The 27,299-nt window shown below is 37.5% G+C and overlaps 1 protein-coding gene across 1 annotated transcript in view; it reads left to right on the forward strand.

Moving 5' to 3' along the window:
- The first annotated feature begins 229 nt into the window (after positions 1-229).
- Positions 230-27,299, forward strand: part of LOC121320477 (E3 ubiquitin-protein ligase RNF149-like) — a 51,588-nt gene continuing 24,518 nt past the window's right edge. The window contains exons 1-2 of the mRNA XM_041258827.1: positions 230-1,276; positions 26,998-27,248. Coding sequence (XP_041114761.1) covers positions 763-1,276; positions 26,998-27,248 — 765 coding nt within the window. The 5' untranslated portion in view covers positions 230-762. The remainder of the gene's footprint in view (positions 1,277-26,997; positions 27,249-27,299) is intronic.

Here is a 27,299-nt window from a genome sequence, read left to right on the forward strand (position 1 = left end):
ACTTACCTAACACGTTACATTTAGGTCATTGTGGAAAGATTATTGGCTATAACTTACAAAATGATATTATCCATGTAAAACAACAACTAATATTTGCTACAGTCGTTGCTAGACTATTTACCATTCTTCATATTAATCAGCTCTGCGCACCTCCCCTTGGCGGGTTTACCTCCGCCTTTGACACAAGCCCAGCATGATGACGTTACATTGGGGGCTGCAAGAGAGGAGTCAGTGAAATGTGATCCAACGACAGCAGGGGGTTAAAGGGAAAACGAGTATCATCACTACGGTCATAACAATAATACAAAAACATTGCACCTCGCTACAGCTTCGCAAAAATACGAGGTTCGCGTTACCGAGAACACCTCACAACAGTGGAAAACAAGCTAAGGCTGGAAAGATTAATGGAAGCAAAAACGAAATATTGTTGATTTTTATCTGATCCAGTCAGATCATTTTGTTTTGAATCTTAAGGAAATAACGACGTCAAAAAAATAACGAATCGTTGCTGTTTTTGAAATATTTCGTATTTTTTGGTAAAGGAAAAAGGTTGAGCTATAGTATACATACATATTTACGAACTGTTTATCAAATAATTACTAGGTCGTTATAACCACGGACATACGCAGCAAGGTACGGCAGTGTGGAAAAAAACAAACAAACACAAAGGATTTTAAATGGTTGAAGTAATCTCGATGGGAGGTTGTTTTTAATTGTCAAAACATTTTCTCTTTTACAAAGCTTAAGTAAAGAGGCAAGGCCATGCGTGCTGGATTGTCTTGTTTGTTTGCTCCAATTTGCCCCACTACGAGGACATCAGCAACAGCATCATCTTTTCTGTCATGGCCGCACTGGAGGTATTGTGTGACTTTTTTATATCTTTTGCAGTTTCAGTTCCAACAGTTGTCCTGCCGGTCCATGGAATGGCACACAGCATTCGTCACCACGACATACCTGGATCCAGCCACCAACCTGACTGTCACAGAAAACACGGAAAGTGGCAGGTATGGGGACAGTTCCCCCAAGGATAGCGTCGATGGTCATGTGGGGATCCCCAGAACTGTAAAGGACACGGAGGGCTGTGACCCTAACGCCGAATACTATTTACCAACCCGAGCTGGCTCACTCGCTACAGAACCGTGGATTGCACTGGTTGCCAGAGGCAATTGTACGTTCAAGGACAAAGTATTGAATGCAGCTAGGAAAAATGCAGCCGCAGTGGTCATCTACAATGAAGCAAAGTACGGCAACACCACCATCCCTATGTCCCATATTGGTAAGTTCACCTGCACTAAACCTGTCGTCTCGCTTCAAATACAAGCTTAAAATAATATGAATAAAATGTTTTTTCTTAATGTCATCTATTAACTTAAATAATATTAATATATATCTTTCATGTCCTCTATCACATCTGTTCACCACAAGGTGCAATTTGAACGCGTTTGTGGTGCAACAAAAGTGCTATAAAACGTGTTGTTTTTCAATAGTGCGCACCGGTATTACGCAGATTACTTGTATCACCATATCATTCTGTATCCCCTTAGGTTTGACGCCTGCGTAGGTCAAGATCGCTATACGTATACGCATGAAGTTTCTGAACAGTATTTACATGTGATAAAATTAAAATGTGTTTTAAAAGAAAAATACAGTTTTATAAGGTTACTTTTAATCAAGGGTTTCGTGTATTGAGCAACGCAGGAGGCTGGGCGTACTGTAGAAAAGTGTTGGTGTTAAATATGCTGTTTTATTTTGTTACGGAATTAGTTTGGTCTTGTTTTAAATTTTTGTTGCAAACTCCAGCAGAACTCAAAGGCAGTGCATGAGAACACAGCGGGACTCATTCGCAAGAATGTCGCGCTTCCACCGCCAGCTTTGAAAAACTGCATCTGCACAGGCATGGAATCATGCGGGGATACAGAATTCTGTGGGGGATACAGAAATCTGCGTAACACCGGTATTGATCAACATACACATTTTGGTTATTTGATATACAAATTATTATTCAGTCGAGAACAGTATGAAACATAAGCAAGTAGCTGGGACAGTTAGTAAGATCCCTAGGAGACTAGCCCCAGGAGAACTGTAGGGTTCAACAATGTAGGAGAAAAGTTCACAGCAGAGACAATGGAAGCACAGAGGATAATTGCACTGTTAACACATTTGCACTATAATAGCCTGTGTGTAAAGAAATGCAGCCAAAACAAAAAAAAAACTGGAATTACCAAGTGAACAGAAAATAAAACTAAAAACTCTATTGTTTAGCACAATCAGACTGCCTTACAGTAGGAACAAAGACATTGCAATTTAAAAGCCCCCTTAACTCTCCTTAGATGAACGCATGAAAGCCACACTGATTGTACACTCATGGCCACCGAACAGAAATGTAGCATGTGGTATACAAAGTTGGAAAAGTCCTTTATTGTTTTATAAGTTGAATGCATACTATGCACACTCACAAATTGATTTTTGCAGTGTGTCATTATTTTATAGTGTACAGTATTATATTTAGGGTTTCTGATTTTCTATGTTTTACAGTAACTTTTCTACTCGCCTTTAAAAATGTATTTGATCCTGTTGAGCCATTTGTGTTCAAATATAAAGAGTGGATTAATAGCAAAATTGGTTTAATTTACTTGTTTATACTTTGAAACAACTAAATTGTCTTTTAAACTCTACTAAGCCTTCATTTTTCACACCACTCACGCAGCACATACACTACAGAACAAGTACACAAGTCAAACACACACCAAAGAGAGAGCGAAGTCACCACACCTAGGAGAGAGAGAAATGACACCCAGGAGAGACAAAGGTCACGCTGACAGGGGGAAGAGGTAAAACACACACAATCATGCTCGCAGTAATGCAACACTGTACACACCTGGCGCCAACAAAACAGCACACAAACAACTGTTTACATAATTTCCCAATCTTGTCCACCCTCTCCCACAGTCACAACAGTCCATACTGCATTAAAGCTGTTGCAGGCAGGGCTTATCCTGGAACTGGGGTTGGGGCAGGGATTGGGACTGACCCTGGGGATGTGCCTGGAAATAGGGCTGAAGCTGATCCTGAATGTGGTTTTGTGAGTGGGTTGGGAACTGACTTTGATTCTGATTGGTCTATTTCACTTTAGTCACTCACGACTGGCGGGAAAAATAGAACACATTTATATTCCTGTGGAGTCGCTCACGTCGCCAAGACAGTCGCTCGCTTCACAAGGACAGTCGCTCGCTTCACAAGGACTGTCACTCGCTTCACCAGGACTGTCACTCGCTTCACCAGGACAATCACTCATGTCACCAAGACAGTCGCTCGCGTCACCAAGACAGTCGCTCGCGTCACCAAGACAGTTGCTCGTGTCTCTTGCAGTCAGTGTAGACACATCCCTAGATTCCAGTCACATCTAAATTAGTCACTCGCTTCACTCGCATGAAATATATTCGATCGCTAGTGTACCAAGTAAACACGCTAAAACTTGTCAACCCCCATTCCTATCATAAAGTAGCTGTGCGGTTTGGAAAGATACCTTGGTTTCTTGCTACGATGGATCCCCGTATAGAAAATCCCCTTCAGGAACACTTCTGTTTGGAAGACTGCTTTTGCTGTTGCTCTGCCAGCAATCGCCACCATTAATTATTAAACAGAAACGATGGTGGCAAAGACTAGACCTGCTGCAATTGCAATTATATTAAAGAATAAATTGCTGAAATGAAGAAGAAAAAAAAAACTGTAAAAATTGAGCACCTTGACTTTAAAGAAGTGTCAATGCACTCAAATAACTCATGGATGAGAGCATAAAGTTTACACCACTTAATTTACTAATGGGCTAAACTTGTTACAAAAAATAAATGAAAAATAATTTAACATCTTCATAAATAAAAACTATTAAAAACAATGTCCTTCTATTTATGTTCTTAAGCTTGTTAGAAGAACATTTTCTTAAATGAAATAGCAGTACAAAAAACCTAGCAAAAATTTGTTTAAAAAATAACAAAATAAATAAATGCCAACGAATGGGTAGAAAAGTTGAACTTGGAGTAAGCGGGGTTCTGAAAAATATAACGTTACGTGTCCCCACGTGTTGTTAACTGTTTAAATAGCGTACCAGTAATTGTTCTTTTCATTGTTAACATCCTGACAACTTTTTACACTGTAGCTAAAGACTGTTCCAAATCTCTTTTCAAAATGGCTGCTCTAGTGTACTGATAGTGTAAGGATTATTTCCCACATTGTCAAACAGGTAACGCAGCAATAACAATTCATGATGTGCTACGGAATAGAAAAGCCAGAGCACTTGTTATATTTTTTGGTTTTTTTTCGTTCTCCCTGCAGTGATTTGGAGGACAGATGTCAAACTCCAGTGCACTAGAGCGGACATTTTGAAAAGAGCTTAACTTTATAAGTAGGGGTCTACCTAATTTGCGATTTCTCGAAATTCACCTCTTAGGGGCCAATGCATACTGGACTGGTATGAAGAAAAAAAATTGAAACCTAATTTAAATTAACTATTACACACCGCAAGTGATGTAAACTACGTATCTTCATTCTATAGGCTTTTTTTGTATTCCTTTCGCCATCCCTGATATATATATATATATATATATATATATATATATGTAAGGAAGCAAGTACCACTATTTTTAGGCTTTTATAGTGCCCTGAAATATTATTTGCTTAGGTTTATTTAATGTTTAAACAGGTCTGCAAAATGTCAGCGAAATCCTAATTTTATTCCATAACCTATGCGGGAAAAATGTGTAAATTCTCCTCAATTTAAATAGACCCCTACTTATAAATATAAAAAGGTGTTAGGTTGTTAACAATGAAAACAAAAATGACAGGTGCATTATTTAAACAGTTATAGGAACACTTGGGGACACATGATGCTATATTTTATTGGAACCCTGCTACTTACTCTTTAAAACATGTAAACAAGTCAAGGGACTTTTGCTAGTGGATATACAATATCTGCTATAGGTAATGCAAATGTTTTTTAAAAAATTTGGAATAGTGCAGCTTTATCCCGTAAAGTTCAGAGGCAACATCGTTTAATAATTATAGAAATAACTGTTTCTTCTGTGCTTCACGTCTGCCAGTTTGTTTTCTCTGACGCAGTTTTTTTATGATCACTTGGGCCAAGAGAATGTGCATTAGACGTAGATGTCACTTGAAGGCCTCTAGACCAGAAATATGCTCGTTACAGTTTTCCATGCAAATGTCGAATACAGCATCGCAGCAAACAAAAAATAAAACCACCTCTGTCGAGCGAACTTGTCATGCGAGTAACAAGTCGAATAAAACAGTTTTCCATACCGTTTTTTGGTCGAATTTACTTGTGCACATAAGTTTTACCATGTTAGAAAGTTGGATGAAAAAAGGGCTTATGTTTCCACCAACAATTAACTAATTTCTAGCAAACTGTTAAATTTTGCACAAAAATATATGCAAATCATATCGTACAATGACAGGTTTCCATTAAACTGGATTCTACGACCAAACAGCTGTATGTAATGACGTCACAAGTTTAAAAAATGGTTATCGCATATATTTTCTTGATCCGAACAAAAAAAAAAAGTTTGATGCAGGTCTATTCATTTTTTTCTATTAGCTCTTTAGACTAGCTAGCTAGACAAATGTATTGTTTTTTGTTCATTTTCTCTGCTATGTACTATACAGTGCTTTGCAATGATTTTATATAAAAAGCGCTATATAAATGCAATAAATAAATACATTCTAGCAAATAACCTACCTCTGAGCATTCAGATTATATAACGTGCAGCTGACTGTAACATGTCTTTGCACAGTGGGGGGGGAGGGGGGGGGGTCGGGTTGATTGCAAATTATGTAGCATAATATCTTTGCGTGTTTGATGTGTTTAATTAACCATCTGTGAAAGTGTTACTTTAGCTTTGCTTTGTTTTGTGCATATGGCATCCCATACTTTCTTGAATTGATATTAGGTATTGTGAAATATGACCCCTGACCAATAAACACATATAAATGTGAAATGTACTAGTTCTTACATTTTGTTGCATAATGGTAAATAGCCTACTTTTAGCGTGGGAATTGGACATGCAGAATGTAAATGCACAAGAGAGCTGATGGCAAGGTAGTGAGTAGCAAGCAGAGTTTATGTAAATAAATTATTCCACCAGACTGCAAAACAGTTTTTTGTTAGTTGTCAGGGTTATTTGGGAGGCTATATTTCTGCATGTGTTGCTGTCCCCCAGGTGTACCCCAGTTTGGGAACTAATGTATTAATTTATAAGCATTTCAAATCCTCTGGTGAACATTGAATATTTTAATGTCAAATTTGTACCTATGTAAGTACCTATGATACAGTCAGAAAATACAGCACCCACGTTGTTAGCCTGTTCTATGGAGACATTCAGTCAAAAGGTATGGTAGTCCCTACAAGTTTAAAAGTTTGTTTATATTTGATGTTTCCAGGAAGTGTACAGCTACATGTATGCATTGAGCATGAAAAGGGTCGAAATTCAATAGTTAATTAGTTTGGCAATTCATAAATAAATTTGTACCTTTAATTTGCCAATTCAAAATTGATTTGCACATTTAAGCAATAGAACTCAGAGAAGAGGGCTTTATTATCTGGTAAGGCCAGCCTTGTGCCTTTAGGCGAGGGTATTTAACGTAACGAGAAGGGACTGGCGGGGAGGGGGATTATTTTACTGATGGGGAGGGGGTTGATGATTATAAAGTAGGCGCATTTATTACAGTTATCTATTTTTCAAGGGTTGCTCGCATATACATAGTTTAATTGTGGGACTAGCACTGTAAAGTATACAGCAGGCTTAGTGGTTGGTTAAAAAGCTAAGTAAATTATGCTTTGGATAAGCTGCCACCTCTTCTTAGAAAGTGATATGGGTGGTGGGTTGTTTTCTTTCTTCTATTGCTTTTTTCTCTCTTGCTCTTTCTTTACTTTCTCTTTCCCTTTCGTCATGCTTTTCTGTATTGGTCAAAAGGAAGTCTGATGTGAATATACTATGGAGATTCTTAGTACTGCAACCCTAACCCTCAACCCATTTTTTCGTTACATCCCTGTAACTTGATGGCTGCTGGAGGCTCCAGCCCTGTAGTCATGCGTGCGCAGCTCTTAACGACGTCATCCATGATCATTTCATAAACAGGGAAGTAAACAACAAAACAAACAATTAATTCCACTGACAGTTTCAAACACACGTTTTTTTATACTATGTTATTCTCATTCACCCAAACAGAATTATTTTTTTTGTTTTTAAATGTAGTCATCGCCAGTGTTTATTTACACTGGTTTTCTCCCCAATTTGGAATGCCCAATTGTTATTTGTATCCCGTTTCACTGTTGCAACCCGTCATTTTTCGCACTGCGGATCCACAGCGAGGCCACCAGACCTATAGTGCCAGAAGACAATACAGATCCGATGGCTCCACTGCGGAACCGCAGGTGCCCTATTGGCCACAGGGGTCGCTGGTGCGTGGTGAACCGTGGATTCCCTTGCCAACCTGAGCCCTCCCTACGCAGGCAGTGCTGCCCCCTAGGAACCCTGGGTCACGGTCGGCAGGAAATACATTTTTGTAGGCTAATTTCGAAGCAACATTGTAATGTGAAATAAACTTTTACCCCTTAATTATTTTCAAGGAGTGCCACTTCATCACAGCTCCAAAGTTAACGCTAAATACTGTTACAATAAGTTAGTACAAATAAGTATAACAGCAACTGTCCTTTTATGGGCTTGAAATCACTAAACCTACAGTACAGGGACAGAAAAAGAACTAGAACATTTTATTACAGGGGACCAAGGCTAGTTGTTACAGGGGACATGTTGATACAGTGTTTTAAATAAATAAATTGTATAATACACATGACATTAGCACATGATCTTGCTCTGGCAAGGTTTGATTACGTGGTAGAGCATCGTATATATTTATTTATTTATATTTTTTAATATCAGCCTGTCACAAAGATGGCCGGAGTGGGAGACGTCAGACCAGAAACAGGAACCAGGAAATAAACAGAGAGAGAGGTGGAGTTTGGTGGAGCTGAGCAAATGGTCTCACTCAGCATTTAATAAATGAACAGTCAGTCAGAAAATAAACGGTTGTAAGACAAACAAAAACACAGGACACGACACTGGTAGCCAAAATAAACGAACAAACAAAACGGACTAACACTAAACAAAACACGGTGAGCAGATATTTTTCACTACTGTTATTATTACTACAATTATTATTATTACCTCCGTCTCCAATCTCGATCTCCACTCACCGAACACACAACCCCGAGTGGGTGAAAACATGTTGCTTTTATGCAGCTGTACCGAGACTCGATTGCTAATCAATCATTTAATTGGAGTCGCGGTACAAGTGCACATGAATTAATAAATGCAATAAGTGCAATTCCCCGTTCTCACACTTTATTACTTTTACTTGCGCGTGAAGTGTTGTGCAATCCTCGTGCCTAAATACAAATATACATCTTAAACACTCTTGTTACACAGACCCGTTTATATCTTGTGTACCAGTGACTGTACACCAACATTAACACACGACATATAACACAAAATACACACAGAGGCAGACGCTTTGCCGCACAGCCATATATGAACATGCCCCAGTAAGAACTTACCCTGGTAACTGAAAAATGTATAAAATGAGGAACATTTATATGTAGTTGGTATACACACAGAGACCCCCAAGTGCACGAGACATGCAAGCCTGAAGGCTTAGTATAATACATTATTTCCATAATGAAATGTTCTCAATTAAATCATTAGTATAAAAAAAAGATAGACAGCCAACAAGGGTTGTAGTAGTAGACCCCTGGTATATGTGGGTGCAGAAAATAATACTAAACTTTATTGATCCTTTGAAACACAGTATCCTGAGGACTCTTCCATCAATCCACCAGACCAAGGGCTCCCCAGAAGCTTATCTTGCAATTTATTCCTTTGAATCATGGCAAGCTACTTTATAATTTAACAGTATTTGAGTTTGTTTATAAGGCCTGGAAGGTCAAGTTGTTGAGCACAAATCTGTAGCAGTTTAAAACATTACATTAACAGACAAGGAAATTAAACAATGTCATTTAAAGTGCAAAACCTTATTGAACATTTTATATACATTAAAAAAAAAAAAAAAAAAAAACACCCTCTCATTGAAAATAAAAAGGCAGGCATTTTTAAGATGGACTGTGTCCCAGTGTCATTAAAAATAGTGTCCTAGTTCACCCTGATTGGTTGGACTGTATAGTGATATCACGCCACCAGCCTATTCGCCATGCCCGTAACCATAACCGTAACCCTAATCCTAGGACAGTATTTAATGGGGACCCTATTTCTCGTGAAAGTGAGACACAGTCTAGTGAACTGAAACCAGGGTGTTCCACTTCACTATAGAAACCCCTCAAAACACCCTGCTGTCCATTTTCCACATATCCCGAGGCAAAGTCTTTGTGTAGAGTCCTGCAATATCCACTTAATGTGGAAGTCTGCGTGGTACTCCCTCACATCTTCCAGTTTACACATAGTTGAATTGTAAGAATGTTTAATAGGTTATTTAATGTACTTTCAGTTGTTTCAAGGTACTTAAACAATAAAAAAGACGTACTGGCAGATTTCTCAAAAATAATATTTGAAATAGCACAATGCAGGTTACAGCTTTACTTATTTTCCATCTAAGGTGAAATAATATATATATATATATATATATATATATATATATATATATATATATATATATATATAAACTTTAAACATGAAGCAAACCATCGTTCTGTACTGCCCGTTTAAGATGGACCTCCAAGAAGTGCCACTTTACGCTATATTGGTGCCTTATATGTAGACAGCTTACAAAAAGGATAGTGACACAACTGACAAGATTGTGCGCAGCATTTTAATGTAGGCAGCTCTCCTGCCTTCAACACAGTGATATGTAACTGAAATAAGAGAGTTTATTACGCTTAAGTAAGAACTTTAATTGTAGTTACACAGCAGCTGTTACAATTACAAATTGCAATGTGACCTAATTAGATCCACACATACCACTTCACTTCAACCAATTTAAAATTCTATGTCCAACATAGTAATATAGAATTAGTAAATCGCTATACTCATACAAATAATGATAATATAATAATAATAATGTCATGGGGGGAAAAAAGTTTATTTTTCCAATTACAAATGTAAACATTGCATCCGTACAAATACTGTGCATAATATATAAGCATTTTAATCATACAACAAATATATTTTAATACTATTTATGTGTATAAAGCTTAATTAAACTAAACATTATTACTATTGGTGAATTTAAATTAATGTTGTGATGTTTTGTATTTTTCCAAGTCATACCAAGTACAAATTTGCACATAGCAACATGATTAACACTAAATGTATGTATATTTGTAAGTCTGTTTTGGTACCTAAATACATCTTTAATTTAATTTTTAAGCAAAACAATAGCTATGGTCAAATATACATTTATTTCTTTCTTTGTTACTTCAACATGTTCATGTTCACAACACAAAGCAAGAGATCACCCTTATCATGTGATCAGGGCTGTAGTGTAGAATAACTTAGGAGCTGTGTATGCACGACTGCAGGGCTGGAGCCTCCAGTGTGCAGAGACACCCCAAAGTGGAATTGCTTTTCTTCAGGAAACACATCTTCAAAGTTCGGACCACTCTCGCATACAAAGGATTTGGGTGGGTTGGGGAGACATGAACTGCACTTTAAATTCTCAAATCCAACACCTCCTTTAAAATCATCTTTGTCTATTCGTTCATTTCTTGACACTCACACTCACACACACACACACTCACACACACACACATATATATATTGAGTTTCTGATCTGTGGTGCTTTCTTCTTCCTTTTATTCTCTTGTCCATCAAATGTATTCCTGTATTGACTTTTTTCTGGATTAAAAGATTGCTCCCCATTGTCCGCTCTTGAATTTACCATACTATAGTTATATTAGATGCACCTCTGATTTTGGAGCTTGTTCTCCCCAGACAAGCGACACGTCTCCATTCTTGGAGAATCAACCCCCTCTTGTTCTCAGATCATAACTTCATATCCAGTTTATTTATTCTCACATAAACCTTTTTCTTGACACCAACTCAGCTCCAGGGATATCCTCAGCCAGATTATATGAAACCCTAAAGACATATTTATGTAGACAAATAATACAGCAACCATATTTTGCAGCTAGATTAGCAACCATTCCAAATCTCTGTACGTTTGAATTTACAAACTGAATTTGACCATCTCTCCACTAAACGGGTGGAGCAATTAATGATTACATCACGGCATGCAATATATGAACTTAGTATAGTCTAAGGTATACGCTTGTACAACAAGCTCTTTCTTTAAAACACCCTACTAGAGTGTTTTAAATAAGGCTTTTGTTGTTGGTCCATTCTACCTCTTTCACTACCAGGTCACATTAACTGTCAAGGTGAAAACACTCCTAAGTTACTCTACCTTTTTCAATGTGTCCCTGTTTTTATTACCAAAACATTTTTCATTACCCTAGATCAAATGGTTTCTTTGTTTATCTGAAACAAGAAGTTTCCCAGAATCTGCAGAGAATCCTCCAGCCAACTTTCAATTTTACTATTGGTCGGCTAACATTCTGAATCTATTGCATTGGTCGTGGCCTCGCCCCCAGCTGGATGAGCCTGCGTGGATGATCCCTATCTGCCCTGTTATGCTCCTCTCTTCCCCTATCTGCCTCTCAGTTTAGTTTTAACCCACTGGTGTGTCACTCCCTCTGGAATTGGGCGACAGACTCTGCTTTTAGTATATGGTGCAGAGGTGATATTGATTCCATACTAGAATTCAACCTTGACTGTAGGGTTGTTATATCTAAAATGTATAACATCATATTGTCTCTGCACTGCCCTTCATTGTCTACACTGGAAACCTTGTGGGAACAGGATTTAGAATTCAACCTCTTGGATGACAATTTGTGAGTCCAGTCTTGTTCATGTGCATTTCTCTTCAGTTTGTGCTCAACACGGGCTCATTCAAGTCAAAGTTTTGCATCGTCTCCACTTTTCAAAGGTCAGACTGGCCAGAAATTTACCCTGAACTGGATCCAACCTGTAACAGCTGTAAACTAGCTCCTGCTTCTCTCATCCATGTGTTCTGGTCTTGTGCCAGGTTGACTCTATTCTGGACCTCTTGTCTTTGAGACCCTCTCTCAAACCTTTCAAGTGCCCATTGATCCTACCCCACTCATTGCATTTTTGGTGTAGTATCTAACAGTGTTCTCCTATGTCTCGTACCTTGTAAAGTGCTTTGTGATGGTGGTCGACTATGAAAGGCGCTATATACAAATAAAGATTATTATTTATTATTATTATGTGGGTTGCAGTCAGACACTGTGGCCTTTGCAACCCTTATGGCTGCACTTCTGATTGTTTGGATGGAAGAAGGCCACCCTCTTGTGTTAATTGGATCAGGGTTCTTATGCATTCCCTTCAATTAGAAACAATAAAGTTGACACTAGGGATGTTCTAGGAAATGTTATGAAGCATGGCAACCCTTTCCCATGTTGACAAACTCAGAATGTCCTCTCTTGCATAATTTTCCTTTAAAGAAACCAAGCGTGATACTCCCTCCCTCTCTTTCTTTTTCTCTCCCTTTCTTATTACTGTCACTGTTGTTTGTTTTGATTCTTGTTAAAAACTGTAAAAACAATCCAGTTTAAAAAAAAAAAAAAAAAAAAAGTTTTTGAGCCATTTTTTTAAGTATATTAATTTGTAACCCTACAGCATGCACATATTTAATTTTTGTCCAGCCATTAAAACATGTCACTATGCTGGTTTGTTACTGCCTGGGGGTAAATATGTGCATGCTGTAGGGTTACAAATTAATATATTTACCTTATTTTAATCCAGTTGACGCCATGCTATCCATTTGTAGATGCCCCCCTCATGTAATTGACAATGTTCAAATATGGTTTAAAATGTTCAATTTCCAAATTAAATTGAAAGTTAATTGGCAGTTGAAATTGAAAGTTCAGTTGACAAACAGCTAATTTACTAATTAGGCCTTACAAACAAACTCAAATACTGTTAAATAACAAAGCAGCTTGCCATGACTCAAAGAAATAAATTGCAAGATCAACAGAGGTCTACTACTACAACCCTCGTTAGCTGTCTATCTTTTTTGTACTAATGATTTAATTGAAAACATTTCATTATGGAAATAATGTATTATACTAAGCCTTCAGGCTTGCATGTCTCAGGCACTTGGGGGTCTCTGTGTGTATACCACCTACGTATAAATGTTCCTCATTTTATACATTTTTCGGTTACCAGGGTAAGTTCTTACTGGGGTATATTCATATATAGCTGTGTGGCAAAGTGACCGCCTCTGTGTGTATTTTGTGTTATATGTTGTGTTTTAATGTTGGTCATTGGTACACGGGATATAAACTGGTCTGTGTAACACGAGTGTTTAAAATGTATATTTGTATTTAGGCACGAGGATTGCACAGCACTTCACGTGCATGTAAAATGTAATAATATGTGAGCACGGGAAACTTTATTAATTCACGTGCAGTTGTATCGCGACTCCAATTGAATGATTGAGTAACAGTCGAGTCTTGCTACAGCTGCATAAAAGCAACATGTTTTCACTCACTCTGGGTTGTGTGTTCGGTGAGTGGAGAACGGGATTGGAGACGGAGGTCATTGTAATAGATATAATAATAGAAGCTCACTGTGTTTTGTCTGTATAGTCCGGTTTGTTTGTCTTTTTGTTTTGGCTACTAGTGCCGTGTCCTGTGTTTGTTTGTCTTGCAACCTTTTATTTTCTGCTTGTTTAATTATTAAATGCTGAGAGGTACCAATTGCTCAGCTTCACCAAACTCCACCGCTCGGTTGTTTATTTCCTGGTTCCTGTTTCTGGTCTGACGTCACCCACTGCAGCCGTCTTTGTGACAGGGTCTCTTTTAAATGCCGGATTATTAATAATAATACAATGCGTGTCATACTGAATGTTCCAGCCAGTACACACACATGGCTGTACAGCAAGCTTTTTAATTTGTTTTTCAACAGCGATGAAGAGACCCTGAGGCTCAGGATGAATGATAAGAAAACTGAGTTTAATTTATTTTAAGATATACGTAATATATATTGCTATTTTTATGACTATTAATTTTAAAACCAGTTGTGATGCTTTTTTGAGCATGCTGAAAGTAAGTAAAATACAAACATGTTTTCTGATATTAACAGGATTGCCTTTTAGTGTATTTATACATGTTTTTTTGTATTAACAGTATTTCGTGCATTTGAGTCTTGCAATGATTATTCGTATTTTGCCCCTTTTCCGGCATTCTTATTTATCAGTGTACATGTTATAAAAACAAATTAGTAACTTTTGCTTTGATTTTGTGATCAAGCTGGTATTTGTATTGATTTTATTGTTAATCTTTAAACAGTTTGAAGCATGTTTTAGTGTGTTGTGGGCCAACAGTATGAACTTCATTTTCGTATTAACACTATTTCGTGCGGTTGTTTTGCAATGAAGATTCGTTGCTGGTTAATTTTTCATTGGTTGTCCATGCTTACCAATGTACACGTTTTGAGGGTGACCAATAAGTATAATGTATTAATAAAGATGATACTTACTGCTTTTATTAATTTTAAAACCATGTTTGGTTTTTTTATTGTGCTGCAAGCCTACCTTAATTCACGCTTGTGTTCCGGTATTTACAGGGCTGTCTTTAGTGGATTTTACTGTTTTTATTATTATTACATTACAAAGTGTTATTACCCACTGACACAACCTTTAATGATGTTGCTGGAATGTTGTAATTTACTTGTTGCTTCTGTAAGGTTGTGTGCAGGCAGCTTTTTCATGATTGCATCTGAAGTATTTGCAGATGGTAGTTATCTTACATAATAAACACAGAGTCTCAAATAGTTGCAGCTCTCCAGTAGGCGCCAGGGATACTGGCAAATATTGTAAATAAATGCTGGGGCGTTTATTTAAAGTTTTATGGTATGTAAATAAAAGCAGTCTCCGTCCTATCAGTTTGGTTAATTTGCATTAGGAAAGTCTCGCAGTCATGAGTGTTAACAAGCCCTCACTTCTTGGCTGCTACCTTTCTTAGTGGGGGGGGGGGGGGGGGGGGGGGTGGTGGTGGTCAAGGGACACTTGCCATCTGTAAGCAGAGAAGAAGACAATTAGGTCATGCAAACAGCCAGTTGAAACGAAGCAGTTTGAATGCCCAGACCTGTGCCCATTATTATAAGTTAGTAGAGGGTATAGTACTGTGTGAAGGAAACAAGTGACTCCTCATCCTCTTTTAAAAACCTTCTTGTCCCAGTGCCATTCTTTGATCTAAATACCAGTGGTCCTGATACAATTCTCAACAGTTGGAGGTTATACATTACATGTTCTGTCCTAGCTCATGAAGCAGTACTTTTTTTTCTTTAAAATGAAACATTTTATTTTAAATTTGATTTGATTGTTATGTAGAAAAGGGGTCAAGGGTAGGTGTGGTGTGCATGTAAAAAAGACAAAACAAAACAAAACAAAAGACCTCTGCAACTCTAAAAGCTAAAATATTTGTTCCCATATTTTCCACCATGGCTACTAAGGGGTTATGTAATGGAAACATTAGTCACTTAAGACAAGCAATAGATGTTCTCAAGTGGCTACAGAATCTTAGTACGCAGGGCAAGACATACCTGGTTCCATTCATTGTGGATTTTGTGCAGCAGGTCACTATAAGCCTACAAATAAATGTGCAACTTTGACCCCAATGAGTGTCTGGTTTGGTTTGGGAGGTAGCACCCCCCCCCCCCCCCAAGCATTGTTTTCTGGCCTTCATGACCCCTCACTTGAGTGCCATTATTCCAGTAAGATCGATATATGATGAGTCCCATTGTGTGCTGCTGGTGCTGTCATAGGTCCTCTTTGACTTCCTCCCCCTCCACCCCATTACAACCAACTTTCAATCGGTGTGCCTTAACCCTTTGCAGTCTGTTTATTCAGCGCTTGTCAGAAGGGTCAGGTCTAATTTATTTTCACCCACGTTGTTTAATTTAATTTTTTTTTTTTTCCCCGCAGAGTGAAACCGGTTTAAAAGGCATTGAATCGCAACAGGACACACAATACTTTATCTCCAGCCAAGCCCCACCCCTCATTCGCTTTATTTTTCACATACCTCTTCATAGTTGTGCATACTGATAAATCCTCTCCTGATCACTTGTTTTATCACCAAACTCCTCAATAGTGCGACCCAAGTCATTATTTTATTACTATAACATCTCAAAAAGCTCTGCAAATATCTCTGATATTCTTTGAGCGCTGGATGCGGAAGCAGCTATCTTCTTTGTTTATATCCACATTATCTCTGTGGTTCATGGTGCTATGAGATACGCCATTTTTTCGGCTCATATCTGTCTCACTCGGCCATTGAAAAGTTTTGTCTGTTTTTTTATAGAGAAAAAACGACTAGGGACCTGTGCTTGACGTCTTTCGGACTGGAAAGGGAAAATTGTAATGTCGGACCTGGTCTGTCATAGGACCACAAAGGGTTAAAATAACCAACCCTCAGTACCATCTGAGCACCCCAGTAATATTAGCAAGCTGTTTTTAAACCAGTTGTTAGAATTTTTTTTTTTTTTTTAATTTTTTTCTTTTTTTTTTTTTAATAGTAAAACTAAGACAGACATTCAAATGATTTTCCATTCGGTAGCTTTTCTGCATGACATACCTGAGCTTAATTTTCTGAAACAGATTTACCTACAACACCTTTAAATACAACTGCCTGTCATTTCTCTGTCAGAACTGTTTCATGTTATAGTTTGTGAAGTACTTGAGGAAGAGCACAGCTGGAAAACAACAGATCCTGTTGTTTGTTACCAAGTGGAATGGTGTAATTGTGTCAGCATGAATGTGGACTGCACCGAAATACAGTGTGTTTTAAGAAAGATGAAAAACAACATTTTTGTTAAATGTTAAATTCAATCCTGGACACTTTTTCATGCAAAGCCAACATTTTTTTTATATAGGTTTGGAAGTCAGTAGCCACTTTGCAATAATCCTGTGGGTGAAAAAAAAACTATATAGATATAGACATCTACCATAAAGCAATGAAACCTAAAGGGGTTGGAACCTTGGATAGTAAAATTGTATGGCACTTCCTGCAACCAACGTCAGTGGCAGAATGCTTCTTTTTTGTAGGGACATGCTCAACCCTTCTCAATGTTGGCATCCTTATGTTTGGTTAGGAATGTTTATTTTTTTCCCCACAGCAGTAGTGTAAAGTGACTTTATAACCGTCCTGCACGTGGGAACCACTGCACTTGGTGTCACAGACTCTCTGGTATGAAAATCTTGACACACACATTATCCTTGGTAACCTGTCTTGTTGTGTAATGTGCTCTTCTGCCAAGCTGTTATAGAAATAACTATATTCAGACCTCTGGCATTTACAGATCTGTTCAGTACTGTACTGGATTGGATATTTTACAATTAAAAGGGGGGGGGGAGGGGGGGGGGGGGGGGCTATATCTTTTTATCAGATTTTTTGATTGGAAAAGTAATTGAAACTATTTCACGGTTGTAATTTGATTATCCAAACACCCTAGTCCCAGTTAGTTTGGATAATAGAAGATTTACTGTTACATAAAAATAAAGGACTTGTGTCTGTATAGGCTAATTGGAGATGAAACCAACAGTCTTTGTGAGGACAGAGAGGAGTTGACAAGAGATCTAGGCATGCAATATCCTTCGAAAAGGACAGAGGCAAACGTGAATACGGGTGAAAGGGTAGAACTGTTGTGACCTTTCTGCTATGTGGTTTCATCAGCCTGTAATGTTGTTGGATAAACATAGAAACTAGGCGTTCCAACCATGGATTTATTTGCAGTCTTCACACCCTGTTGTTATCAAGAGCTGCATACCCTCTAGGTTGATGCTGGTACATTGCAGCTTGCAAAGATATTATCAGTGTTTTATTCCTGCTTTACACAGGCACTCTTCACAACCCATTGAGATCCATTTAACACATGGGTGTTGAGTCCCTCATCGCTAATCTATATGAATTACAAACCGTACAGTGATATGATATTTTTGTGAATTTCAGTAGACACTCATTTATAGTACAGGGGCCATGAGGTAGATTTACTTACCCCAAACAAACTATTGATGTAACAATACAATACAATATAGTGAAATACAGGTCATGATGCAATATGTTACAGGGCATGCAGAGGTCGCGCTGACACGTACATGCCCAGAATTTTGTGTCCCATCCATCAAATATACATTTTAACCCAAAGGCTAAGAAACTCTAGAGATCTTCATTTTGGTACATTTTTATGAATGTTTAAACTCTATGGAATGTAGTAGTTTAAAAAAATATCTTGTCAGTAACAGGAGACCGTTCGCATGACAGTGAGACGGGACTCTAAGCACTGTTTGTTGCCTTCATCTACGTGTGTTTTAATATCTTTCTGTATTCCAATAACAGTGACAGCATCACCGTGTCTTAAGCGAAGATTCTCGAAAAACTGCATCTGTGCGTATATGTTTTTTTTTTTTTTTCACACACAGTACATCTTGATAAACAATACAGATACAGTGCCATCTCGATAAACAAGTATTTTTCGTTTGCGTTTTTGTGCATTACTACTGCTTGCAACTGCTTCGGTTACTGTAGTAGTTTACTCGTAGTCAGAAGTAGATGGCTGAGATGCAGATGAGCAATCGTCTTCATGAGAATCCCCTGAAGATACTGATTGCTTAGCAAAAAAACTTCAGATTGACAACTAACTTGCTGTCAGTGTACACTCTGCACTAGGTATTCATTTTTATGCTTAAAATATATCTAAGGGTATCCCTGTTAAACTAGTGCGGAAAATAACAAAAGCACAACGTTAAATTAGGCGACTGCATAAATGAAATGCGAGTTAAAAGTAGGATCTGGGATGAACAATTCACGTAATTTGTCAGCTCTGTTTGAAATAAAATTAGAGGGACCAGAATTAGGCTCAGGCAAGTTATGAAGGTAAAAGCAAAGATTGTTTTGCAATTAACAACTTTTTCTGAGTTTAATTATGAAACAGAATTGGCTAAATTTGTCACCTGATTAAAAATAAAACACGAAAACTTCAAGCTCTACGTGCGTGTGTATTTACTTTATCCAAAATACTTCCGTTATTTCTTAGCAATATGGACCTCTGTTAATATGGGGTATAACACATTATTTTAAAATATAATACAATGTATGGTGGGATACTATTGTATTCATTTCCACTGTTCATTGCGCTGCTAGGAACTGTAACCAAACTATTCTAATAGCATTAGTGTGTGTACGCATTACACCCGACTAAACATGAAACTGTACTTCAATGTGGACGCTAAAGTTTGAGCTGGATTAATGAAAACAAGTTTGAGTATACTGTTCTCGAGATTGGTTATGTAGTGTGGACAGGGCCTAAAAGTAAATATCCTTAATATTGCTAGCAAAGCCAAATATGAGGTTTATTTCAGTATTGTTATATTGCAGAACAGTTTTTGTTTTTAAGCAAGCATGTATTTTAGACATGCACGAATATGCATGTCTGCATCCCTTCCCATTCTGTGCGTCCAGTGAACGCAAGACCAAAATTTTTTCCGTCCAATGGATTTATTTTGCGCCTAGGACGCAAAATTTTGCGTTAATGCGACCTCTGATGCATGTGATGGTCATAATGGGCTACTTTGTATTATTTTTAATACAATAAAATTATCCTGCTTTTTGCTCATTTAAGTGATAATTTGTTTTTAAGTGTAGTGTACAATGAGGTAAACATTCAGAAATCTAATACAATTATTTTGTTATCTGGAATGTTTACCTATGAATTCACTGCACTTAAAAACAAATAATTGCTATTGAACACCATTAATCTCAAGAAAAATATTTGTGTCTGACTGATTGGAAATTGTAACTGTAATTGTCACTGTTATTACCAGATTGAATCAATATACCTTAAAACTTTAAATAAACGCCCCGGCGTTTATTTACAATATTTGCCCTTATCCCCGGCGCCTGTTGGAGACCGGTGACCGTTTGAGACTCTGTGTTTATTATGTAAGATCACCAACATCTGCAAATACTTCAGATACAATCATGAAAAAGCTGCCTGCACACAACCTTACAGAAACAACAAGTAAACTACAACATTCCAGCAACATCATTAAAGGTTGTGTCAGTGGGTAATAACACTTTGTATTGTAATAATAATAAAAACAGTAAAATCCAGTAAAGACAGCCCTGTAAATATTGGAACAAAACAGTGTATTAAGGTAAGCTTGCAGCACAATAAAAAAAAAAAAAAAACTGTTTTTAAAATTAATAAAAGCAGTAAGTATCATCTTTATTATATTTATTGTTCACCCTCAAAACGTGTACATTGGTAAGCATGGGTAATCGATGAAACGTTAACCAGCAATGAATCTTCATTGCAAACCAACCGCATGAGATACTGTGCTAATACAAAAAATAAGTTCATACTGTTGGCCCACAACACACTAAAACATGCTTCAAACTGTTTAAAGGTTAACAATAAAATCAATACAAATACCAGCTTGATCACAAAATCAAAGCAAAAGTGACTAATTTGTTTTTATAACATGTACATTGAGAAATAAGAATGCTGGAAAAGGAGCAAAATACGAATATTCATTGCAAGAGTCAATGCACGAAATAATACCAAAAAAACGACAAAAAAAACACATAAAAATACTAAAAGGCAATCCTGTTAATATCAGAAACAAGTTTGTATTTTACTTACTTTCAGCACGCTCAGATTTTTAAAAATTGGTTTTAAAATGAATAACGTCATCAAAAAAAAAAACTGTATGCATTACATGTACCTTAAAATAAATTCAAAGTATTGGCATCCTACACAATAGAAGTTAATTCAAGCAAGTACAAGTATTTATTGAACATTAGCCACTAATTAATATGACAAAGACAAAACTGCGGCATACCAGAAGTTAATCATCACAGACAGATCATCTGCTAAATCAGACTAAATAAGACTAAACAGCGTACCAAATCAGGTTTGTGAAGATCCTGTTCAAATGGATTAGTGTGCTCACTTGTCTGAAGCATTTACACTAAAATATTTTGCAGAGACAGCTGCATTTTTCCCCTGAAATGACTAGTACAGTATCCACCACTTCCATCATACAGGGTTATTTCAGGCAGTTGTTATATCGGACAAAACAGCACTGACTGCAACAGCAAGCATGGCTGGAAAGAGAAAAGCGATGAGCATCAGCATGAAAATGCAGTGTAAATAAAATGTCTTTGTTAGATACTGTGCACTTGCTAAAGCATGCTTGGAACTCAGTCAGCAAAAAATGCGGTTTTGCTTCAAAAAAGCTGGGGTTTCTATAGTTGAAGAGGAGAGCGCTGACGAAAATGCAACCGAAACTGAAACTCTGACAACATCAAAGGGGATGTCAGAGGAAGAATTCTCAACTGTGTCACCTTGTTGACCAGGGTGCTCTGCCTGCAACAGACACCTATGACCTAAGCGTGCATGCTGCGCTTGTAACACTGCAGCGTGCTATGCACTTTATTTTTTATAATTTAGTAGTCTTCAATTGATTTTTACCCCATTTTTTTCTCCCAATTTGAAATAGACAATTGTATTATTTTCGGCTCAGCTCACCACTGACTCGGGGGCAGTGAAGACGAACATATGCTGTCCTCTGAAACGTGTGCCGTCAGCCGACCGCTTCTTTTCAGTTTATTGTGTGGGAATTTATACCATCCATCACTTAATGCAGGTGAATCCCGTTAACACAAACACCCTGTTCTAAGTGTGGCGACTGTATATCTGAAAACTTTTCTGTACATTTCTTATGTCTGTCACATTTACGCAATCAGATCTGTGAGAATAAAGTAACGAACAATTAGGTTATATATATGTATATCCACGACATTTAAAATAAACTTTTATGCATGTACCTTTTGATAATTTTTTTTTTTGTTTAGTGCAATACAAATTTCACTAACAGGATGCAACATAAACGTCTGAAAGCCATAATGAAATACTAAAGCAGTGATGCCAATACCATGAACGAATACTTTAAATTAAATAAGTTTATTGTTTCATGAAGATTATTTATTATATTACTAGAAATTGTGTGTTTTGTTTTTGTTTTAAATGATTAAAGTTTACTAAATGCTTGTCCTTAATCTGTTACATTGAATATAATAAGCATCAGGTGCCAATACTTTTGTCTGTATGTACAATAACCTTGTCCAATTGTGGTGGAACTTGTTGATAGTTTTTAGAACAAGTCATTAAATGTATCAACCTTAGGCTTATTTTCTGTCTAATTGCCTTTCTGTATGTCATTTTTGAGTTTTGCTTATTTCTAGAGCTTCAAATGATTATATTTTTTGGTCAAGGATGTGTGTGTCCACCTGACCATATGTGTTTGTCTAATTGTAATGAAACTTGATACAGAGTCTTGTTTACTTTACTGTATGTAGATCTTGATATTGATAGCTGTAATCTTGCAGGAATGAATGTCATGGACATGCTTGTTTAAGTTTACTGCTGTGGGCTCATGGAAAGTAGATGTACGCAGCAGTATTATTTTAACCCACTGTGGTTACATTGCTGTGCAACACTTAACGGTCTAGACTTCATTTAATTTAAGGTATTTCATTAAGCAGATCATGGAGCATTTCAAATTAATAGTCTGTCTATAGTGATTCCCATCTTTCACTTCCTTCCTCTTCTTTCTTTTCTAAGCATATGGCCAAGCACTGGAGAAATAGCTCTTCATAGTCCTTATAACTTGAATTGGATCTTTTTAAAAACACATGGCCGCTGGGTCCACAGTTTTCCATTCATTCCTTTGGATCCTGCTTTTGTATAGTAATATAAACCTCAGGAGACTTTGCCTATAACTTTGCTGAGATACAGAACAGTATGCGTTTTGGTTACACAGCAGTATGTGTATATACAGTACTGTGCAAAAGTTTTAGGCAGGTGTGAAAAAATGCTGTCAAGTAAGAATGCTTTCAAAAATAGACATGTTAATAGTTTATATTTATCAATTAACTAAATGCAAAGTGAGTGAATAGAAGAAAAATCTACATCAAATCCATATTTAGTGTGACCACACTTTGCCTTCAAAACAGCATCAATTCTTCTAGGTACACTTGCACAAAGTCAGGGATTTTGTAGGCATATAGTCAGGTGTATGATTAAACAGTTATACCAGATAGGTGCTAATGATCATCAATTCAATTTGTAGGTTGAAACACAATCATTAACTGAAACAGAAACAGCTGTGTAGGAGGAATAAAACTGGGTGAGGAACAGCGAAACTCGGATAACAAGGTGAGGTTGCTGAAGACAATTTACTGTCAAAAGTCATACACCATGGCAAGACTGAGCACAGCAACAAGACACAAGGTAGTTATACTGCATCAGCAAGGTCTCTCCCAGGCAGAAATTTCAAGGCAGACAGGGGTTTCCAGATGTGATGTCCAAGCTTTTTTGAAGAAGCACAAAGAAACGGGCAACGTTGAGGACCGTAGACGCAGTGGTCGGCCAAGGAAACTTACTGCAGCAGATGAAAGACACATCATGCTTGCTTCGCTTCTCAATCATAAGATATCCAGCAGTGCCATCAGCTCAGAATTGGCAGAAAACAGTGGGACCCTGGTACACCCATCTACTGTCCAGAGAAGCCTGGTCAGAAGTGGCCTTCATGGAAGACTTGCGGCCAAAAAGACATACCTCCGACGTGAAAATAAGGCCAAGCGACTCAACTATGCATGAAAAACACAGGAATAGGGTGCAGAAAAATGGCAGCAGGTGCTTTGGACTGATGAGTCAAAATTTGAAATATTTGGCTATAGCAGAAGGCAGTTTGTTTGCCGAAGGGCTGGAGAGTGGTACACGAATGAGTGTCTGCAGGCAACAGTGAAGCATGGTGGAGGTTCCTTGCAAGTTTGGGGCTGTATTTCTGCAAATGGAGTTGGGGATTTGGTCAGAATTAATGGTTTTGGAGAATTAATTAATCTCCTCAATGCTGAGAAGTACAGGCAGATGCTTATCCATCATGCAATACCATCAGGGAGGCATCTGATTGGCCCCAAATTTATTCTGCAGCATGACAACGACCCCAAACATACAGCGAAAGTCATTAAGAACTATCTTAGTGTAAAGAAGAACAAGGAGTCCTGGAAGTGATGGTATGGCCCCTACAGAGCCCTGATCTCAACATCATCGAGTCTGTCTAGGATTACATGAAGAGAGAGAAGCAACTGAGGCTGCCTAAATCCACAGAAGAACTGTGGTTAGTTCTCCAGATGTTTGGGCCAAACTACCTACTGAGTTCCTTCAAAAACTGTGTGCAAGTGTACCTAGAAGAATTGATGCTGTTTTGAAGGCAAAGGGTGGTCACACCAAATATTGATTTGATGTAGATTTTTCTTCTGTTCACTCACTTTGCATTTTGTTAATTGATAAATATAAACTATAAACATGTCTATTTTTGAAAGCATTATTACTTTACAGCATTTTTTCACACCTGCCTAAAACTTTTACACAGTACTGTATATAAGCAGCCAATTGCAAAAGTAAAATAAAATAAAACCATTGTGACACTGGAATAACCAGGATCTGGAATGTGCTTTAGATAAGATGCTTCTGTGAGCAGGTCACTTTATTTTTATTATTAGCTTCATTTACTGTGCATGTTTGTCTGATTGATTGTATTATAGTAACAGGCTATAATAAGAACACAAAACGAGAACGTTGTGTATATTTTTTAATTCCACGCAGATTCAGTGAATCAGAGGGGGTGAGGGGGAAGCGCGGTGCTAAAAGCAAAAAATGATTGGTGATTCAAACAAATAAATAAAATGAATTAATTTCCCTTTGCTTAAAAAAAATAATAATAATTACAGTACATACCGCTGTGCATGCTTTGATTTATCTCTGTAGTTACGTTTTTAAAGAATGGATGCATGAAACTACAGCACTAAAACCAACTGCAAGGAGGTACTACATTTGTCATGTAAATTACTAATCTAAGTGTTCGGTTTGTGGGGTTTTTTTTTGTGCTTATGAAAGGTAAGCAACAGTCAGGAGCCCAGATTTTCCACTTTCCCTTTTAACTCTATTAATTATCCCAGTTTGAATGAGATGCAGTATGAAAATGAATATGATTTACAAGTAAAAGGGAAATATGAAAACCTGTAAGTACAAATCTTTTTCTTTGAGTATAAAGAGCCCACCTGCTCTGCGCCATGCTTTTGGTACAACCTGTTTTTCCCATGCTACTTTCATCAATTTCCACAGGATTCGTAGAACACTAGGGGCACTCTTGTACACTGTACAGAACTCCATTAGGCTCAGTGGATGATGACGCCTTTGCCTTTTTGACAGTTTGCTCTAATTCTTTCCACTTAGGTACACAGTCCTCCATTTGGTATTTTGGTGGATTAATAGGTGGGATGTCTGAAGGAATTGACATAGGCTCCTGCCTTTTTGAATCTGTGTGCGTTTCCTTCGAGATATCTCTGCAGTTCAGATTTAGTTGCTTTTAGTGTGCCATTTCTCTCCCTGTGAATAACTTCTTTGCAAATTTGAATGGGTTTTTATAGTTCTTGGACGCTACTTCTTTTTGCAGCGTTTCTGTAGGCGCTCAGCTCTGCAATATTGCAAGCTTCTCTTTTGACCCTTTGTAATAGATTGAGTGCCTCCTGACTGTTCTGCTCTCCTCCTTTGCTTCCTCAGCTGCCTCTTTTCTCTAAGTAAGCACTCAGTCTCCTGCTGCCGTCTAGACTTTACAGAAATAGTTTGTACTTTCTCCTTTTATCAACTACAAACCTGGTTATTTACACGTAATTGATCTGTCCAGTAAGCTTGCATTGCAGCAGCATTAAATGCAGCTGACTTATGCAAAACAAAGCTTTATTTAACAGTCACTGTTCCAAGCAGGTTATCTGTGTCACATTTTATTACTACTAAAAATATAAATAATATGAACTTTTGCTTCTCAAGTGACCCTGGAGATTGGTTGTGCCGCCATGACACATCAAAAGTCATTTGCACAGTTTGCATTCAACTTATTTTGTGGTCATTTGGGCATTTAACAAAAAAATCCCAAACAGCAGAGGGGTTTCGAGACAGTTGTTTCAATACAGTTTACGCTATACAACACTTTGCTGTCGAGATGGTGAATGAAGAAATTAAAGGTTTGCCTCTGGATAACACAAGCTGGAGGGGGGAGGGGCGGACGGTGTTCAGTTTTTGAAATTAAAATTATTAGTGTTAACATATATTTATATGTTTTAAACATATTCTACCATAGCACTTTCTGACACTGTCTTGTACACTAGGTATTCAGTACATATTTTACATATTTTACAGAAGCAGTACAACCACTGTATATAGTGTCATTTTCATCTTAAATTTAAAACCGCTTTAGTTGAAAAGTGATTTATTTGATCAACTCCAAGTTGACAGGCATCATTCCTGAGTCATTACAATTGACTTTTTCAAAAAATTGTGTAAAAAAAAAAGGTTTAAAACTGTCTTCGAATTCCTGGAGAGCGAACAAACCTTCGAACACGGCCCTAAATACTTACAGTTTTTAACCTTTTATCTTCAGAATCGCCCATCAAATTGTAATGAAACTTGGAACAGTATACTGTGTACTGTACATTGACTTCACCAGTGCATTGGTCAGGATCTTACTGTAGAATGTAGTTCATGGTGACTTACTTATGCTTCTTATTGGAGACTTAAAAAGCGTTCTGGAAGTCACAGTTTGTATAGACATTGTGTACGATAAATTATTCATGTGTATAACAACACAGCTGGAAGGTTTTAAGGTCACATTTATAAGTTAAATTTAAATCCTGTACTGGAGATCCACTGTGTGTTACTTGGGTACGTGTCTGGTTTGTTATTAACCATTTCATTTCTTTGTTGTTTATAGGGACTGGAAACACAGTGGTCGTTATGGTTGGCTACCCGAAGGGGATTGAGATTTTAGAGCTGGTCCGCAGAGGAATCCCAGTCAAAATGTCCATAGCTGTGGGCACCCGCCATGTACAGGAGTTTTTGAGTGGTCAGTCTGTTGTGTTTGTGACCATCGCCTTCATTGCAATGATGATCATCTCTTTGGCTTGGCTTATCTTCTACTACATACAGAGATATCTGTATGCTGGAACGCAGTTTGGAAACCAGGTAAATAGCACCCAAGCTTGGGTGGGTTTTCATATGCTGACATGTTCAAGC

The sequence above is a fragment of the Polyodon spathula genome, chromosome 9 (assembly GCF_017654505.1).
Source record: "Polyodon spathula isolate WHYD16114869_AA chromosome 9, ASM1765450v1, whole genome shotgun sequence".
NCBI lineage: Eukaryota > Metazoa > Chordata > Actinopteri > Acipenseriformes > Polyodontidae > Polyodon > Polyodon spathula.